The sequence below is a fragment of the Poecilia reticulata genome, chromosome 22 (genome assembly GCF_904066995.2).
Source record: "Poecilia reticulata chromosome 22, P_reticulata-male-v2, whole genome shotgun sequence".
NCBI lineage: Eukaryota > Metazoa > Chordata > Actinopteri > Cyprinodontiformes > Poeciliidae > Poecilia > Poecilia reticulata.
In genome coordinates, this window is record NC_088851.1 from 15,528,178 (window position 1) to 15,549,363 (window position 21,186).

The 21,186-nt window shown below is 39.4% G+C and overlaps 1 protein-coding gene and 1 long non-coding RNA gene across 4 annotated transcripts in view; one reads left to right on the top strand and one right to left on the bottom strand.

The window, feature by feature from the left end:
- runx3 (RUNX family transcription factor 3) overlaps positions 1-3,246 on the top strand; it is a 54,444-nt gene extending 51,198 nt beyond the window's left edge. For all 3 annotated transcript variants that reach the window (XM_081603028.1, XM_008399599.3, XM_081603027.1), the window contains one exon: positions 446-3,246. In XM_081603028.1, coding sequence (XP_081459154.1) covers positions 446-927 — 482 coding nt within the window. In that variant the 3' untranslated portion in view covers positions 928-3,246. The remainder of the gene's footprint in view (positions 1-445) is intronic.
- Positions 801-20,466, bottom strand: LOC145549972 (uncharacterized). Its single transcript, XR_014085768.1, has 3 exons — positions 20,038-20,466; positions 18,787-18,844; positions 801-938 (listed from the first exon to the last, which is right to left on the bottom strand). It is a non-coding gene; the product is annotated as an uncharacterized LOC145549972 (long non-coding RNA).
- Between the last annotated feature and the right edge of the window lie 720 nt (positions 20,467-21,186).

Genomic DNA, 21,186 nt, shown 5'->3' on the forward strand with positions numbered 1-21,186 from the left:
ACAAGCCGTCAGTGTTTATACAAAGCACCCCTTAGCACCGACAATGCCTCTTTTCATTGCTCAGAGGACAGAGAGCTGTACGTTGATTTCCTTTTGAAGGGCCGGTAGGAGGGTGCTGGCGAGGGGGGCCTTTTCATAACTTCGGTCTTGTGCACCAGGCTGTGGGATGATGTGCCGTCAATGCTTGATGACTGTTACCGAGCCAAAAAATGTCTCAGTTCATTACTTTTGAGCAAATATTTCCATAGAGTGGTTTATCGCAAGAAATTTGAGAACAGAACGAAGGTTTAGGAAGGTTTGCCCTGGAAATGTGTAATAGTGCAGAGAATCCTGATGTTTGTAAAAGGGAAATGTTTGAGCCCATTGTTTCATCACGCCGACAGCGGTTTTCCATCATGGATGAATGCTTCTGACGGTTTTTTATTTGTCTTTGTGTCTCAAACAGGGACTACAGACCTCTTCCCACAGAGGAGTACCTTCCCGTCTCTGTCCCCGCTGACAGACCCTCGCTTCTCAGACCCCCGCATGCACTACCCGGGGGCCTTCCCTTACTCTGCCAACACCTCCAGCACCGGCATCAGCGGTCTCAGCATGTCGACCTCCTCTAGATACCACACCTACCTGCCGCCCCCTTACTCAAACAACCAGTCTCAAAACTTCCAGTCCAACTCTTACCTGTATTACGGCACGGGCTCCGGATCCTACCAGTTCTCTATGGTGGCGCCAGGAAACACTGGGGGTGAGCGCTCCCCCACCCGCCTCCTTTCATGCTCCGGGGCCACAGGCACCGGAGGGACCAACAGTCTGATGAACCCGGGCCTGAACACCCAGAGCGAGGGTGTAGAAGCCGATGGCAGCCACAGCAACTCCCCGACGGCTATGAGCGCTTCAGGTCGTTTGGATGAATCCGTCTGGAGGCCATATTGACTGGAAGAGAGCTAGAAAATTGGGAGATTGGGAGGAGAGGGTGGAGAAGGGAAAAGATTGATGAACAAAGCTGAACACTGAAAGAACAAAAAAATAAGTTGCATGTTTGCCTTCGTTTTCTTGCTTAAGAGACTTTTGCTTTTACTGTTTGAAGACATTTTGTTTCAGAGTGAACTCTTGCACTGCGCTGAAACCTGTACTCTCAAAGACCTTCCAAAGCCATACGAGTCAAGGTGGCACTCAGCGGAGACTGTAAATAATTGATAGAAAGCCATCACAGTGATGTAGACAGGTACTCAAAGTCAAACAACGGCGTGGAGGTGCAGACAATTAGGGCGACTGCTGAGATGAAAGCCACAGCAGACAATCATCAAACAGACTGTTCAGACTGATCCAGCCCACTTGGCAGGTGGAGAAGAGAAGTCAGACTGGTTTTCTGCTCCATGACTGACTCCTCGTTAAGCATGGCCGCACTGCTGTAGCAATCGGTCCCTTTAAGCTTTCATTTCTGTAAAAAATTTGCATCAGATGTAAAAATGTTTTCACGAGCATACAGGGCTGTTTCATGTGCTCAGAGTACTTCTGCAGAACCTTTTGGTCTATTTATTATCCACAGAGACATTAGCCTTTGGTTAGAAAGGAAATGTCTCAGAACAATTGCTGCATTATTGAGAGAGAAGCGTTTTCAAGTTTAAGAAACGAATTCTCTGCTGTTTCATCATGTTCCAGCAGGACAATGGATGATTACTGAAGGAATAAGACAAAACGGTTTGGTTCATTTTCTGCAGATAAGTTGAGTCCTGTTGTCTGTACTCCTTAATTTTCCTACTTCTTTATTCAAGCTTTTTCGTAAGTTTTAAAGTCCTTGCCAGAATTTATTTTTATTTTCATTATTTTAACTGGACAACGTGGTTTACTTTTGATATTTATTTGAGCCAAACCTTGGGGAAATGTATGCAAATACCCCAAATCCTTAAGCATTTCTTTCATGTTTCCTTTTTTTTTTAAATAAGCATTTATACAGTATATATACCATGTTTGTTAAGTATGAATTTGGAGTTTTTGTAATATATTGCAACTAAATTATGAAAGAAAACCTTTTAATGTAATTTTGTTGCCTTCCAATGTAGCTTTGGTGCACTAAAACCTTTATTCCAAATGGACTATGCCCAAAAAGATCCCAGAGCCATGATCTTTTAGATTATTTACAATTTGCCTTCCTGCGCTTACAAAACACAAAAAAGCTAATTTTTGCACTATTTTTTTTTTTACTTTCCTTATATTTTGCTTGATTTGAAAATGTGCAGGGCGAAATATGAAATATTCCTGTGCATGTTGTTCAAACACACTTCAAGTGTCCTTTTGAAAAATATTACACAAAGATAATCACAATCCTGCAGCACAGGTGTGTCTGCACATTCCCCCCATCCTGAGTGCCTTTTACGGAGACAGAGGGAAGAGGAGGGTCCAGAGTGGGATCTTCTTACCAATTGTCTCTTGTTCTGCACAGGTCCCTTTGTTCTGAGTCATCAGTAGTGCTTTGAAGCATTTGTGGTCACAACTGTCCCGTCTTGTTCTAATTTACTAGCTTTTGTTCACACGCCTGTGCAGACCATTTTCTCCTGTGCCGAGAGCTGAGGTATTTGCAACAGATATCAGGTGTCTGATAGCTACAAGACTGTAGGCGTGACTCAGAAATGGTTGCCACAGCTGAGGTTTGATCTCTGAGTGAATAGTGACCCAAACACGCTTGCATTTAGAGCTCAGGTGAGGAAGTACACGTATGCAAGACGTTTTCTGCTTTATTCCACAAATGTTGTCTCATTCCTACTAAGGAAAAGCATGTTGTATTTTTAGCCACTCGAACCTCAACTCTGTTAAAAATGACAATCATGCAGCTAGAGAAATCACATGATGTTTGTGTGGTTACTTTCTATAAAAACCAAAGATCTATACAACTGCCTGTAAAACTCTTTAAATGTTGAGATTTGTGGCGACTCATCTGTGTTGAATGAACTTTATTGTCCTTGTTTATGCAAAACTATGAAGCCAAAGTGTACAAGTCAGTCATATTTTGTATGTTTAATTAAAGAGCACAATGTTCCATCAGTTTTCTTTTTAAAAGAATCCCAGTTTCATTTTAGGTCATTCTTCTCTCTTCGTTGCTCTCTATGCTGAAAGCATGTACATCTGAAACTGATATGTTAATTTAAAAAACATGTGTATGTGCTGAAACCATTACTGCTTCCATATGAGTGCTTGTAAAGTTTGCGGATAATGTAGTTTTTAATCATTTTAATTAAAAAAAAAGATGCCTCACTTCTGTCTTCAGAATTGATTTTTTTTATGGTAAAACTACATATATTGCACCTTACAAAAGTATCAACACCACTTAAAATTTTTCACATTTTGTCATATGTGATAGACCAACACAAAATGGCACATTCAAAATATTTTAAAAATTAAAATATCTGGAAATGGTTGCATAATATATGCGCCTGAGTTGAAGTCAAAATCATTAGCCTCCCTATGAAATTTAAATATTTTTCAAAGACTTCTCAAGTGCTATTAAATTTATAATTTTTCAATACAGCCTAAGCAACCTTTTTCTTATTTTTGGATGCTTAGATTAATTTACTGAAACACAGAAACTCTGTCATTAAAACCAAATATTTTTTTAAGGCCAATGTCTTTAAAAAATAAAAATAAAAATCAATTAATGGCAAACAATGCAGATGGGAAGCAGTTTGCTTTAAGTGTGAATGGCAATTGGACAATAAAATGTAAAAATTAAACATAAATCCATAAGAGTCTGGATAATCATCTGAATAATTGATGTATTCATAAATGTAAAAAAATAAAATTCCAAAAGGGGAAAAAAAAGTCCATAAAGAATGGTTAGTCTTTACAGATATTTACAATTTTTCATCATGCAAAATAATTTTTCAATCTGGACTTTTTAAATGACCCACTTAAAAAAATAGTATACATTGCTTATAAATACAAGCAGGATTTAACTTTTTAAAAATATTGTTGTGTAAGTCAAGTAAATAATAAAATTGGTGCACCAAAGTTAAAACAACAAGGACAATTTTACAAGCCATCTGTGTTTGTGTCCTTCTCTAAAGCCTTTCATCATAATATTTATTTTTATTGTGTTTTATTTTGAAAATTAACACTCATCCCAGTCTTGGAGGTTATTTTAGTTTATTAACTGTAGGAGGTGTCAGGACTAAAAAATGCCAAAAATGGAGACAGTGTTTGATTCATCTCCACAAAAACCATCAGATGAGACATGAAGATGGGAGGTAAAAAAAAAAGAAAGAAAAAAAAAAAGCCAGAATATTCTTGGGACCAATTTCATTCCAGAACATTCTGACCCAACAGTTTGTCGCAGATTTATACTCATCCAATAAAAATACCACAAATGTCAAGTTTCCCACTCATAACATTAGGAAGTTTGTTGGCTTTTTGTCCCCAGTAACCCTCTAATAAAGACCTTCTTTGCCGTCAGTGAGCCTCTCGCTGGGACCCCTCAGAGAATTAAAAATGCCTCTGCTGTCAACACGGTGGTACCCAGAACGTGCATAAAAACGCATCCCAGGAATCCAACACCGCCCTGGCAGAGTCCGTGTTAGCACACGTCGGCAAGTTGTCACTTGTTAAAAACAATACGGAGAAGCTGGAATGTCGGCTGGCTTTCTCACCAGCTATGTGGTTGTCAATTCATGCCAAGATTATGGCATCTGTTTGGATGGTCTGAAGCCGAGCCACAAGATTAAACACTTGAGATGCTACCTTGTGGGGTGGTCTGATTTTAGATGTGGTTAACCTGTAACAAAATACTCACAGTTCCTCACTCTTTAAACTAATGCCACCTGTTGGTGTGGCATGAAAAGCCTGTCTAAGCGCTTTGTTCTTTGTCAATTTTCACTGTTATTTTGTGTTTATCCTCTCTTGTATCTGTTCTTTTTATCCTTTCTTCTTATTCAGCTTCTTTTCTTCCCCTTTATGGTTTCTCCTGTGTGCGTGTCTGCATCAGGACTTCTATGGGGGCAGCTTTGGCAAAACAACAAAGACTCAGGAGGAAGCCTTGATACACACTGTATTCAATTAACTCTGCACACTCAGAGCCCTTCCACACACACACACACACACACACACACACACACACACACACACACACACACACACACACACACACTTAAAAAATCCTGTGCTGACAGATCTCATCCCCCCCCAAGCCAGTCCACCCAGACAGTCTGAGCTCCACTTCACACCCTGAGCGTATGACGGTATTCCCTGCAGGTCTCATCCAGGAGTCGTTCTGCATCGCCCCGCCGCTCAGGAAGCACAAAGAAAAGATGATAAGCTTTCAATTAGGCCAGGCTCAGGGGAATTTTCCAGCTGTCTTCACACGGTCTTTGAGGCCCGAATCTCGTCGTCCACATGTGGGGAGCACATCAGTTTTTGTTTTGGATGTAAAGATGTGCTACTTTTTTTTCCCGCCCCATCTCCTTTGTTCCCACTATGTTGCTCCTCTTTCAGAAACTGTAACTCTGCAGGAAAGACTAGAAATCTTTGCCCACATAGTGAGGTTCCTGTCTGGTTGAAGTTGTCAACAACTGTATAACCAGGTTGGCAAACACAATTGTTTAAAGTTGATGAAAAGTACTGGAAGTTACAGCAAAGAAAAAAAGTAAACAACTGGGAAAAGAACAAAGTGTCTTGTTTGTATTACACAAATCATATCCTGTTCCAAATAAATATCCGAGATAAAAATTAAACCAGCTTTGGAGACAAAAACAAGAATAGACAAGACAGACAGAAGGAGAGAACAGAGAAAAGGGAGTGTTTTGGAACAAGCGCCCAATTGCTAAAACTCTCATTTCTCATGAAAACATGATCCCGTGTCGCTTTTGCGGTACCTGCATGCCAAACACATTAAGGCCCCTTCTTCAGTCGCTGACCTCTTCTCCAGTGGACCCCGTGAGAAGGAGCAGGCAAGAACCGGCTCGGTTTCAGCAACTGGTACACGAACGCGAGTCTATTTTCTAACCAGGCCGGCGGTGGGAACAGAGGCTACCGCCAAAAATCAGGGTTCCCACAGAATGACCGAGAAATACAGGGGCTAAGAAACCACGAGAGCTGTGATGCAACCGATTTCACACAAATGACTTGTGCTGCCTCGCTGACATGGTGTGGGATTTGAAGAGAGGGCTCTCCCAGTTCAGAGGGATCCCAGTGAAGGTAATTTCTCATCCATACAGGGTCTACAGAGACCATTGTTTGTTACAATACTCCAGCCAGTTCTCAGTTCCCACAGTGCAGCATTTATCCAGCCTAAGAGGAGTTTTAACAAGAAGTGGGTCCGCTAAAGCAAAGGGGTGACCAGAAAAGAAGAGCCCTGAAACTGTTATCCAGACTTCTTAGCCAGCTACAAAATTGTTTCAGACACACAAAACATTACACCAGTCCTACATCTCAAATTTCAACTTGATGTAAAAATTAAATGGATATTTACTACCTTTTTACACTTGTTCTAAAAATCACTTTGTTACAAATTAGTAGATAGTTACCATCCTGGAACTTTTACATGCATCCCTTCTCCGATACACCTGACTCCAATGGTTTGTTAGAAGGCCTCTGCACAGCTGAGATCAAACGTTTTTATTAAGACACATACATTGTCCATAATAAAAAACAGACAGAACAAGAAGAAGAAGACAATAAAAATTAAATAATCATCTACTGCCATATAAACTAAGGCGCCAATAATTCCACAAATTAGAGAAGAACCTAAAGATGCTTTTTCTCTAATCGGTACAGTCCATGTTCGTCCCAGCCAGATTAATTTTACATTAGCAAATCGAGTGTGGCTGAAGGTTCTCAGATTTTCGCACCTACTTTAGGGGTAGTACTAGTTGCACCAAGACGGGTACGGCACTGAAACGATTTGACAGCTGACCGCATTCAATGATTGGCTCGTGATTAACATTCGAAAACGCCAGACATTATAGTTTAGCTGTGGACCGTTGACATGTCGTCTGCCATCAGAACGCTGCCGAGTATGAAGAAGCAATTATGAGTTTAATCAGGAACAGCAGCAGGAATACATGCGGAAAGTAACGACCATGATTTAACAGTGCTAGCAGCAAAGTGTGAATGACGCCGTTTACAGTCCGTTATTCTACACATGCAGACACACACTGCTGGTGAATTCAGATATTTCATTAAGCTGTGTTGGAGAGGGGATGCATCTAAAGGTTAGTAGCTGAATGAACCCCTGATTTAAAATGACAAATACAGAAAATTGCCAATAAAAATACCACTATGCTACTTACAGTATATCATTTCAAAGAAATGCCTCAAAGCTCAACACATTCTTTCGTTTTATGATTTATTACAGTCGTTGCTAAAGTATTTAAACCCTTGAACATGAAACCACAACGGTTATGCATTTTAACAATATTTTTTGAGGGATAGGTCAACATAAATTAGTGTAAAACTGTAAAAAAAAAAAAAAAAAAAAAAGATGTGGTTGAAAATTTTTGACTAATGAAAATCTGTTCAGTCCATTTTAGTCTATACAATATGGAACCACTTTTCACTGCAACTGGAGCTTCAAGTCTTCAGGGTTATGATTTTGCCAGCTTTGCATTAGAGACAGATTTTTTCCCCCATAAGCCTTGCAAAACAGCTAAAGATCAGTATGGATAATGTCTCTAAAAAGTATATTTCAATTAGTATTCTCAGATTTGAATCTGGACTTTGACTTGGTCGTTCTAACATGAACAACCTTTTATTTGCATTATTCAATTGCATCTCTGTCTGAATGTTGGGGTTGTTTCCCTCTTCACGCTTCTCAACCTGACCTGTCTTGTGTGTTCCTTAGTCTTCATAATGTTTGTAGACAATATTTGCTAATTGGGGGACTTCTGAAGGCAGTTTGTGACACTGGATTATATTTAGGAATGCTGGAGCAAAGAGGGATGAATGTGAATGTATACTTATCTTTGAAATGTTTATTCATAAAACATTTACTAAACTATGCATTCTTTTTCCATGTAACAATTTTGCACCGAGTTTGTGTCTCATAAATAAGACACACAATCTGTAAAGAAAAGAAATTCAGAAAAAGATAAGGAACTATGAATACGTTTTAATGGCATTGACTAATAAATGACGTTGTACTTTGAAACTAATACTTACAGTTTGTTAAGTATGAATAATCTCTCCAAGCGTTAAGAGTAGATCAATGTCTGAGGAGAATAGCTTAATGTTGTTCCGTGTCGAAAGAAGGCGTGCTGTATGTGTTGCTCCTAAATTATGGTTCTACATTAGCAGCCATTGTTTCCACCTATAAGTTTAAGTGCTTGTCAGGTGTTTGTTGATCAGCTCAGTTTAGTATTCTCATCTCTGACGAGGGGGAACATCCTGCCTTTTTACAGGCACAGCTTCAGCCACATCATAAAGTACAATCTTAAAACTTGGGTATAAAAAAATCCAAAAAGTATTAATATACATCTTCAACAAAGGAATGAAAAGAATTATTAAAATTTGGACAGCTGAAGAATACAGCACTTTTTTTTTTGTAATATAAGCAACTGAGCACCATCCCTCCCCAAATACTAATAAAACTGATTTCTAAGCATTGGAAATTTGTATCTAGCCTGAGGATGTGTGCTTGTAATTGCAGCCATTCATAGAAATACTGCTTATAAAATTGCATTTATGAGGTAAAGCTTATGCGCAAATACAAGGGAACTTGATGATGCAGATTAGCCTCCATATGACTGAACTCTTCTCACTGTGAATTAGTCAGACACAGACGGTGGCTTTTTGAGAAAGCCAACAGACTGCTGCATGGCGGATCTGTGGCCCCAAACATGGTTAGAGGGTATTCTTGCAAAGACCACAGTGGCTAACTTTCATTTGGATGCAATAATGGGCTCAATTTAGATTCTTCTCATTGTATAAAGACCACAGTTTTCTGTGTGTAACCAATCTGACCCTAATTTAATTAATCTGTCAAGGAGGAGAGCAAAACGCTGAAAAAGGATAATAGCTGGAAGTGTTGAAGGATATTTCTTTGCGATAATAAAATGTCATGCTTTTCAGATCCTGATTTGGACACTGCATTTGCGCTTTACCAATGAATTGAAATATGTTTTTACTAAGTGAATAGGCCAGCTTCCCAGAAAAAATGCTCGCCATTTCCCATACAGATTCATGAGAATTGACACAAATCTTTTTTTTTAATCCCTTTTTCTCACAGAGAAAATCCGAATAACGATCTGCACACGCAAACCCGGTTTCCTCTATAAAACAGGAAATTAACACACACACGCACACACACACAATGTAGCTCTTGCCAGGCACTCCCCTTTCATGGTGGGGTACTAGGTGGGTGGAGGGGGAAACAAGAAGGCTAGAAGGGGAAACGGGGGATCCCTGTGGACTAGGTCTCCTTTAACTTGAGCAGGGGAACTTGCTAAATAGAAAGTTCACATACACATGTTCTATCTTTCTATCTCCCTCACTGTTTTTCCATCCATACGCACGAGCGGCGAGTTAAATGAGGATGATTGCTCAAGTCTGGTTTGGATCACGTGGGAATGTGGATGGTCATTAAAATCCACACTGTCCCTTTCTTTTTCCCACTGGCTGCATTGGAAGCAGAAAAGTCTTGACTTTTCTGCTTCCAATGCAGAAAAGTCCAAAGTTTCTATGTGCTGGAAAACGTAAATATTATTCTGGGACTAATTACCAAACTACTTTTATAAAATGTCTATAAAAACCCACAACGTTGTGGCAGTACCTTATTAAAAACATTTTCAGCACCATCTTCAAAATAAATCCAAATGAATATAATCTCAAAGTATGTTTTTTGTTACAATAAATTTTTTTTATGTCATGCAATAATTTAATCTCAAGTTTGGCTTAAGTGTTTTCTACTTGTAAGTGTAAAGTCATAATTGCGCTCTGGTGAGATGAGTGGGTTGAGTTTTGTGTCATGACTGACCTCAGAAAGCATCATGTCCAAACATCCCACATTTTCTTGTGCCCAAAGAAAAAGAGAAAAGAAGAGGAAGAAAAAGTTGACAAAGAATATTTGTGTGCCAGGCACAGTTACTATAACATTGGAAACTGTCTCGCATTTGGAAAAATAACCTGCATTAGTTGCCGTGGAGACATACCCAAGCAGGAAGAACTTGACACTAAAAACCTAAACTGGACTTGAATTTTCTTAAGACAGAAATCCTGCTTCAGAGAAGAACCCTGGAAACAACACCACTGTTAAAAGATTAACGGTTAAACTTCATATAAATAAGTACATGTTAGGTCTGTTTTTTGAAAGTCTGATTTGTTGGTTTATTTTTGATATCAATTTAAAAAAAAAAAAAAAGCATTCCCTGCAATGTTAAGACAAATGTTAAAATTATAAACAACATTTCTTCCATGAACTTTTTTTTTTTTATCATTTCCTATTTTGGCTGCTGACTGTCCTCCTCAAACAGGCGCCCGAATAAAATTAGGCTGCTTCCAACATCCATTAAAGTTTGAGCTCTTGTTACTCCCAGACAATCTGAAATTACTCGCAGCCATTTCTTTGGTGCTTCTGTCTCCAGTAGCTGTGTGTGTGTGGGGGGGATGGGGTAGTGTCAGACACCCACATGTCTGTCCATGGATGCCCTCTGGGTCTTTAGTAACCAGTTCCCATGGTTCCACTATAGCAACATTGGACTTCCTCAGGGGACACCTCCCACATGCTGGTTTGTTTTCTGGAGGATCATCTTACTTACTCCTCATAATGAATGAATGAGAGGTAAACAGATTGCGTGATTTTTTTTTCCCTATGCGCACCTGTGCAACAAAGGCTTTCGGTCCATTGGAGGGCGTGTTTTAGTTTGCACAATATTATGCAACAAAATGATGCATTTGCATTGGGCTATAGAAATCAGATACTTTGATTTTGATGTCTGCCTTTTTATTTTTACCCAGGAGGCGGAGAGGAACATAAAGCGGGGAAAATATCTTTCATGCATCTGGATGACTGTGATGCTCAGACTGAGGAATAATTGCTGAAATTTAAAAGCCAAATGGGCCACAGAACAAAGAGCGACTCCGAGGTGATGGAAAATGAAGAACTTAGATTTGAGAGCTGGTAATGAGGGGGTTTTCCTGAAAGATGACAGTGAGGAGGAGGATCACAGACAGACAGTGAAGGAGGGAGAGTTAAAAGGGCAAATACATTAGATCAGGAGACAGCAATTACCCAACTTTTTTTTCTTTTGGCTGTCATGAATGCTTTATACTGGCTGAAGGTGCACACACAGGAGACATGATTCATTCTGGAAGGCAACAGGTGTTTGTGCTTTAAAAAGGAGATTTTATAACACCTCAGCAGGAGTTGCTGCAGCTGAGTGAGCCAACCAGGATTTGGGCGTCTAGGATGTTTTTGCACATTATGTTCACACAAGGCCTTCTGGCAGGCCGCTCTCAGCGGGGCACATCAGATCTAATCATAAAGATAATCTGTCCTTAAAATCCATCCTTCAAACAGCTCCACCAGGAATCAAACACCATCAATCTCTCTGCAAAAATTGACACAGAAACAGATTGTAACAGACAAAGTAATGAACTATAGAAGGTTTTTGACATGTGGTTGGCTGGTAAAAGTAAAGTATCTAATAAAAGTAGTCATGCCCCTTGAACTTTTGTGCATTGTCAAATTGAAACCAAAAGATTTCAGCCCATTAAAAAAAACTTGAAAAATCGTCAAACAACATGAGGGCCAAGAAACGCAGAAGGCAAGTCGGAGGAAAAGTTAGAGAAATTTAAAATGGGGAGAGGTTATAAAAGACCATCCCAAACTTCAGACAACTCACTAAACTTATAGTAAAGCTGCAAACCTACCAAGACATGGCCATCAACTTTAACAGGCCAGCAAAGTGAGTAAAGTCATGAAGAATATTGATCCTTTTCTGGACCAGCACACCAGTAAAATGGTTAAGTGCCATTCCCGTCAAGCAATTAAGTTCTACAGGTCCCTAGTAATGATGTAATTTTTTGTTTTAAGTGTGTGAAGGCAAAAACGTATATAACGTTAGCAGACACTTTCCACACCTGAGAAATGGAGTTTGAGACTCCTGGTTTAGATCAAAACATACATGAATAATGGGTAAAAATGTCACTCAGTCAATGTACAAAGCTTTTAGAGGGTTTGAAAAACACATACCTCTGTTTGAAGCACAAGGTGATTATAGAAAGTATCAGCTTTGCCGAATACCACACTTTTCAGATTCTGGTAGCAAACCCACAGAAAAACATTTATTCTAATTTTTCCAATTCACCATTCTGCACTTAAAATCCCCATTAACTGCATTGAGACTGTGGTTGTAACATGGAAAAATAAAAATTTCAATGGGCAGAAATCCCTTTTATTTGATTTATATGTATAATCAAGATAAAATCTCAAAATAACCCTTCAAACAATATCTTTCTCCCAGAGTTTTCTGAATTTACCTCTGCCCCAGTCAAAAGTGTTTTGCAAAAGAGTGGCCCTGCAGTTTTCTTTTTGTGGTTTTTGGAAATGCCCCCACTTTTCCGGCCCTGCTCCAATTTTCTTTAAATACGACCGTAATTGGTTTGATTTCCTACCTCCGGCCTCGTGGTGAAGAGGAGGGGGGTGACGAACGGTGGCGGGAGCTGCAGCAAATCTAAATAAAGGGAGCCCAGCTTTTAGCTGGCAAGCTGCTCACTTGGGTGGCGATGGAGTTTGACCCGCACTCCTATTCCCCCAGTTAAAAGCTGTTTAAGAGCAAAGCTTGGAAACCCATTAGGGGAAACTTTCTTAAATCCACATGGCAACACACTTCTACACACAAAGCCACAAAACACTCAGGTATTTCTGGTACCTGAATGCGAGTCTCCTCATTTCATTTTGTCCAGAAAACCTTGTTGAATTTTTACAAAGGCATACCAGCCGCCAAATCAAAACCAGTCTCAAACAACAACAAAAAAAAAAAGTTTTTTTTTTCTCTCATTGGCTGGCCGACAGAGGAGTGGGAGTGTGGCACTCATCATCCAGGCGTGAGTAATCAAAGAGGAAATAAGACAGTGTCTGGAAGAAGCCAAGTGGGCCTCCACTGATCTGCAGCCAGCTCATTGTTGCTCACTTCCATTGTTTCCATGCTCGGTTAGCAGAGGGCAGCAATCCAACAACAGGTCAGTCTAGATACACCCTTGTCAATTTCTTAGATTGCGAGGATAATAAAGGGCAATCCTATGAAATCAAAGCCAGAAAACAAGAAGGAAACAAAATATTGTACAAATTTGTGAATCTTATTTCTTCCTTATGCTTCCAATGACTTTTTTCTAACATCTTAAAGTTCTCTTGATCTAAATCTGTTCTAAATTTCTAAATGACTTAAATATTTATTTTCTGCTTAATCCTTCTCATATTTGGTTGCTTAACTGTGACCTATTCTATACAAAATCTTTTGACAAATAAAACTCCTAAGTTCAAACTGTGTTAAAGCTGTTTAAAACCAGCAACTTGTCACAAACACAATCAGATCCAATTACTTTAGCTGGATCCATTAATTATGCTAAAGTTCCAACAGTTTTGACACATATGAAACATGGCCAGCTTTTCTCAGATTTCAGCTTTCACCTACACAACTTAATTTCCTGCAGGAATATCCACAGGTCTCATCAAAACAAACCCTTATTCCCATGAGTGGCAGCATGGGACCTTCAAAATATGAGAAGCTTGTGACCCAAGTTGTTATGCTAAAAAAAAAAAGAAAGATTTTGCTAAACGCATTTCAAAGACTTTTCTTTAAGCCCCAAATTATTGAAACTTCTGGCAGATTTGGGCTATAAATAATTCCTTAATTTGATCTTTTTTTCAAGCATTAAGCAATTAACATTTTGGAGTGGTCTGATATAAATCTACTGGAGGAAGCAGACGAGGCCTTCTAATGTCCAAGACTTGAAGATTATCACCAAGTAGGTAATCAAAATATACCAGTAGCAACGAGTAAAAAGTTGGTCAGCAATTATAAGAAAGATGTATTGCTGTAATGCCAATAATAATCTTGGCTGCGACTATTAATTTAGAAATTAAGAAAAAGTTCCAATTAATTTATGACCTTCAGTATTGTTGATAGTCACAATCAGCGGTTGACCCTATGTCTTTAAAGTGAAAAAGAACATTCTGAATATTCTGTAGCAAAATACACTGATCAGCCATAACATTAAGACCACTAAGAGTTGAATAACAATATCTATGTCTTCCTCATTGCATCAGTTAGTGGGTTTGACATATTAAATGTGCTTTATCCTAAGAGAGAAGAATGTGTTAGAACCGACGTCACCGTGTGTGTGTGTGTGTGTTATATATATATATATATATATATATATATATATATATATAAAATACCTTCTGATGGGATAGCTATGCTAGTGATGGTGATATAAACTGTAATAGAGATGACTGAAGTGCAGATGTGTGTAAAGTGTCTTTGCAGGAAAGAAGTCAGAGATTTACCTTTTTCAAAATAAAAGATTTTCAAAATAAAACACTCCACCAACTGCAGGTAAAATGAACAGTCAAGTCGATACAAGCCACACAGGAGAGAGAAAAGAGTCAAGTGGCCACTCCTGCCATCACATGTGTCCCCACAACATTACAAACGCTTCTGATGCCCCTTCTGTCATTGATGCGAATGTTACGTTTTTTATGTACCATCAACCTAAGCAATGTTGCAAATCATATACATCTCCTGATACAAGAGGAGATTCCTTATTTTTATTGCCTAATGATGGTGGTCTCTTTCAGTGGGATAATGCAGCCATTCACAAAACAATTGTTTGAAAACCACAAGAAGATTGCGCTGTTGATTTGGCACCCAAACTCCCCAAATTTCAATTCAATCAAACATCTGTGCTCATTGGTGTGTAAAGAAATGAGGCATGTCTGAAAATGTAAGCACACTAAATAAGTAAAGAAGACTGGACACATTTTAACAGTAACTTAAAATTAAGTCAGACATAGTATGCGCATCAATATTTCAAATTATCTACTTTTTTTTGTAAAAAGGTAAAAGTTCTTATCAGTAACAGCTTTTGATGTCTGTGTTGGCCACGTGCACATAGCTGAAACTAGATCCGCCTGTTGAAAAGTCTCCAACTAAAGTAGTTGAGGTGTTGATTTATACTGTATCCAGAAGCAGTATAGAAGGAACCCGTTATGGTTAAGTTCAGGGCCAAACACAGCCTGTTAACATCGGATGGGGAGACAGTGGGCGAGTTTGTCTTCTTTATGATGGCTGGAAAAAACAACAGATGCATTTCCAACCAAAGCAGGATTCTGGGGTATGTGGTGCAGCCCACAGAAGAAATGGGCCCAGGAGGCTTCCGTAACCCAAGCACTGATGCAGAGAGAACACAGGGACTCGTCCAAAAATGGCACAAGACCATGCATGCATGCACATACACACGATGGAGCACTTTCCCGGCAAGCGACAAGTCATCCTGGTGGAAAAGCAGGGTAACGAAAGCATTAAAGCCTGGGACTTTGAGAGATTGCAGGCACGCAGTGGTGTTAAAGACACACAGACTAAGCAGAACATGCCATGTAAGATCCAAAGAAGAAAGACGTTTTCAGGAATTGGTGCAGCAGTGAGACTGCACACACAATATGGAAAAAGTACCAATAATGTTGGTTCTGTTTGCATGTACATGTATATTATCATCAGCCAGAGTGTGCAACATCAAAGCCAGGCATAAACGGGTTCAGGCCACAGAATCTTTTTTCCAGAAATTGGTTTAAAAGAAGTAAACATTTGAACACCACAAAAAATATATAAAAAATGAATCTTTTGCTGCCATCCAGCACCAAATCTCATTTAAAATTGAGCTTTCTATTCCAGTATCAGGTTATAATTCTCTCATCAAATGAGTCATACAAACATTAGAGCTCCTGGCAGCATTTCAGTTGTCAGAGTGAGACTAAGCTTTTACTGTACATAAGTTTTATGGGGTGAGCAGCCCGTTTCTTTAACAGCTCAACTGAACAAATTCCCAGAAGTCTATGTCATATCATGCCTCAACCCCACCCTGCCAAAAAAACCAACAAAAAAACAAAGGTTGCCCAAACTCAGATCTCTTTAGGCAACGTAATCTAAACTTGTGCATTCCTGATGAGCTGGCAGAGTAGAGAAATAACACAGGCCATCCTATTAATGCTTAAAGCGCTCTGACAGAGCCTTTTGTTGCTTACTTAAACCACACTACTAAAGCAACCCAGCAACCTAATGGAAGACTAAAAGCCATTAGAGCAGAAGGCTTAGCCAACACAAACTAGGCACACAAACTATGAAAGGAGAAGATTAGGGCAATCGATATCTTCCTTTATTTTCTTCTTCCTGCTCTTGCTTTTTTCCTCTAGTGTTAAAGCTAAATGTCAAAGTATCTTCTCTATCTGCTGAGTAAAGGAGGCCCCTGTTTACACAAGGAGCATGGACAGAGGGTACATCACATGCAGATACAAGGCATCTCCATTTACGCAAGCTGCAGCTTTCATCCCCGGCTTCCTATTCAGGTATACTGTACATCAACTGGCCACTTTACTTAGTCATACTAGATACACTCACTAGGTAACACTGCTAGAAATGAATGGGGCCTGATTTGCCTGCAGAAGTTCCCTATTGCATTCACTTTTTGATCCATATTGATATGACAGTATCACACAGTCCATCTATGATATAAAATCTCTTGTTCCATCTACATCCAACACAAAGGAGAGCTGCTGGGTCAAGATCTATCTAATGGAGTAAGGTGAACTCGTCATATTCAGTTCTAGATCATTTGAATCCAGAAGATGATGGGTGCAGAGTGGTCACCAAGGGATGGATATGGTAAGCAACAATATTCAAATTTCATTTCTCCAATCTCTTTTGTCACATTTTGGTTCAATTCTGTTCCAGTTCTTAGCTGCAAAGAATGATACTCAACATAGTCTTCTACAACCATATCAAGGTTGTACTGAGGGGTTATTAACCAAGGTTATCTACCATTTCAAACAAATCTGATCATTATTTTCCTACTTTATCAACCCTCCAGAACCATTTTTGAAAACATTTTATGAATAGCTAATAAAGTATACTGAGTACAAAGTTTAATTGATTGATTAGGTTGTTGCCATGTGAATGAATGACTAAAGTCCACATAAGCAAACAATTCAGCAAGTGTACCCAATAAATTGGCCTGTGTGCGTGTCTGTTGAGCATCTTGCCTTTCATGTCAGGAATAGCAGAAAAACTCATGCGAGACAGGACGCATGAGTGCAGTCTGCAGTCATGTTTGCATGGCGACAAAGCAGGGAGGAGCATGCTGAGGGAAGGCACAGTGTGTCGTTTTACAAGCCTGCTGAGGCTGGCATGAAAAGAAAGCCAGAGAGTCGAAGACGGATGGTAAAACCAAAACTTCAAAGACCTCTTCTCTTTCTCTCCTTTAGATGTGCTGTACAGTAGAACACTGAAAGGGAACCTGCTGGTTCACTTTAACACAAAGACACAGAGCCATGTTGTCTGATACTCCCACAAACACACCTGGAACCATCAAGATAGACATTTCCTGATTCTACAAGAACTATTGTGCATTTAGAAAACTACAGCTACAGAACCAGACTTATAATGTTTGGCACATTTCTACCTGTAAAGCCAGCAATAATCCAGCACATACAGACAAAGGCTCCAGGCTCTGGCACTGCAAGGTAAAAGGTTCGGGTGTGTTTGCTGAGAGGACACAACTCTTTCATGTCTACTAGTGTTTTTTTCCTCTTTTTTTGTTGTTGTCACAGACAAAATAAAAACAAACCACTTTTGTCGTCTTACAAAGAGACTAAACAGCTTGGAAAAGGGTGGCTAGAGGCATCGGAGCTGGCGTCACAAGTTGCCCTTCAATAACATCCTTTTCCTCACTATTATATACTCGTTTCTGTTCAAGATGACTTCAATTGTATCATCTTGAGGAACTTTTCAAAGAACATGTTTGTGCCCAATTAAATACATTTAATTGCATTTTAGTTCGTTAAAATGAGGACAATCCGGTCTAAATCAATTCAATTATACCCTATAATGACATCTCATCTCCCATAAAAACAACAGCTCTAATGCTTCTTGTAAAGAAAATGAGCCGACTGTGTGCAGGAGGCAAGAAGACGCCTCCATAAAAACAGACCCAGCTCCCACTTACGTCTTCCTGTGACTTACTGCCCTCTTGTGGCTCAGGAGAGAAGCAGCATGAGAAGCCGCATTCGTGTTTGAATCCCAGAACCCTCACAGTGCCTCATCACCAGCCAGCAGCTGCAGCAAACCACAACTCTGCCACAGGGTGTGACTGCAGGACCCAGATGGAGTGAGTGGCAAGGCAGAGGGAGGAAAAGAGTATGGCTTATTTTTACCCCCCTTTTTTCTGTGGGCCGCCCAAGGGGGTCTGCCACAGCCCCCTATCTTCCCACCACAGTAGCCACCAAGCCCTGGAGAGAGAAAGCCAAGGCACCACATATTAACAGGGGCTAAAATAAACAATGTGAGCACACACACACAAAATAAATCCACCCTGACTGGTTGACTGCAGGCACTGGAGCGCAGCAGATAAGCCAGTGCTGTTGCTTGGTGGTCTGTGGGGTTGATGTGGCTGCTGGTGATGCCACAGTAATCTCCCCCTTCCATATGCAAACGTTGGGCCCTCATAACGAGGAGACAGTGTTGCATGTTCAGGCTGAATACACACTCTGCAAACAGCTGAAGTCAAAGGATACATTTGCACAAATACTTCACATACCTGTGGTGGGATACTGCCATGCACATAGTTGGTGGCAAGTTTTGAGACATCTGGATATCTGCCCCAAACACACAAAAAAGGGAGGTGAGTGGAAGGTTAAATGCTGCAACGTTTATATGTACATATACTGGGATTACTCAAACCACTAGAACTTTCTCGCATTTCTTTTAAATAACAAAACTGCTCATAACTGTAAAGTGGAAAAAGCGACATGATTTTTAAATATTTTTACAAATACAAAATTGAAAACTGTATTAAGACCTCTTCACCTCCATAATAAAAACAGTTCCTTTCAGAATTCACCTAATTATTAAATACAGTCCACTTTCTGTTAATTTAATGCTCTGCTCAAGTGAAAACAATATTGGCATTTTTAGCCAGCTTGCAAAATGGTGTGACAAAAAACAAACAAAAAAAGATAATACCAACCAGAACAAACCATTTCTGCAGTAAAGCATACTAGGGATGCTTTTATTGAGCAGGAACTGATTTGGGCTTTGACAACAAAAATGTAAATTAGATTCTACTTTTTGTAAATTGATACTCCATTTTACATTTTTCACCATCTTCTTGGAAATGTCCGTCTCATTTATGATCAGAAACAAACTTTATTGATTTAATAAAAAAAATATCATTTTAAAACCAAGACTTCTAGGGGTATGGATAATTTTTGCCTCAAATAAGATTTTCTTCCAGCTGTTACACTCCCATCATCTTCGAGTAATACAATATATTTCATGAGAGACATAAAACTTGAGAAGTGTTACTTTGGCGAATAAAGCCCTCAAGATCCCCTCCTAAAGGCGTTTATTACACTTTCCAATGGATAAATTTGAACACTGAAAGACAAAATTCGAGAACATTCTGGAGATTTAGGTCCCCCCTTCACATATTAATGGGTATTTTACTCCACCTCATTCGACAAAAAAAAAGACATTTTGATGGGGCAGTGACAGCTTTCACAACCAGAAGCTTGGCAAGAAATACACCTTGTTGGATTTGCAGTTTACGGAGTTGGTGCCAACATTTTCTCTCTGCACATAGCTCGATATTACTGCAGATGTAAGGAGCAGATACAGAGTATGGGAAGCTGTGCGGACTGTAAGTCTAAATGCCTAAACCTCACCTCTGTCCAACAACAACAGCGCTGCGGTCTACAACAAACTGGCAGCTGCTCCTGCTGCTACAGGCCTCCAACATGCTCATTAGTTAATGAGAAATAGATTTAGCCTCATATTACTGAGTATTTACCGAGTAGCTCCTCTAGAAATATTCAGGCGAGAGCAGTCAACTTCCAGCTGGATCTTCTTACAGGTGGACGAGGCAGAGCTGGCGCAGGTGGAAGCGATTAACTTAATTATGGTCTCGTCCCATTTAGTTTTGCCCGCGTCATGCTACTGGCCTTATAAGACTGCTTTTCTCCTGTTAAACAATTTGTCTAGACTCTAGACAGTAAAGTAGATTTATTTTGGTGTGGCCAGTGTTGTAACACCCACCGATAACAAAAAGCAGCAAAGACCAAGGATGGTTGTTTGTTACAAAAAGTAGCTAATTTGTATTGGCCAAAGTTGTATCACTAGCTGGCACAACGCCATAATGTAAAATAAGTGTCCCATTAACCATCTTTGTCAAGTGTAAGAGGAGGGAAAAAAACACACAACATATCTCTAAAGAATGGTTTGTTAAGTTTAGTTACTTTATTCTCTATTTTTTTTTAAATGACTAAGTATTGTCACTATAAAAAGTAGTTGTATAAATCAGTTTTTAATTTTATTAGTCAAAAAGTTGTGCTCTGTTGCTCGTGATTGATTTGTAAAAGCAATAAACAGGATACAACATCCAAGGGGGTGAATATTTTTATAAGCACTGCAATTATTTGGACTTTTCAGCCACCATAACACTGAAAAGCAAATACTGCAGTTCCTTTTAAGTGTAAAAGACAAGAGGTAAAGTAAAAAAAAAAAAGAATCTCCTTCTTAAACTGATTACAATATATAACTGCATGTGGCTGCTCCAAATAAGTTTGTTTTGAGGAATCACTTGAAACTAAAAAGTACTTTTAAAAAAAAACAAAGCATTTAGTTTCTGTTGTTTGAACCGTAGTATAAACAGCTCTTGACTCAGATGTTCAGTGACTCATTCTGCCTGTTTTTTTCCTACTGAAAAGCTTTAAATACGTCTTTTATAACACTCTTTACTGTCACAACAGAAACCAGACAATGTATTTGCATTTCATATTATGCGCATGAAAATGATTGCTAATACTTTCTTGAGCGTCACAATGGTGTTATTGTTTCGCTCTGTTAAGTCCTGTGCACTGTCAATCAGCGTGCTAAATCAAATACAAGCAGCCCCCTAACCACATCAAATGTCAGGTGCACAGAGTTCATATGAAAAGAA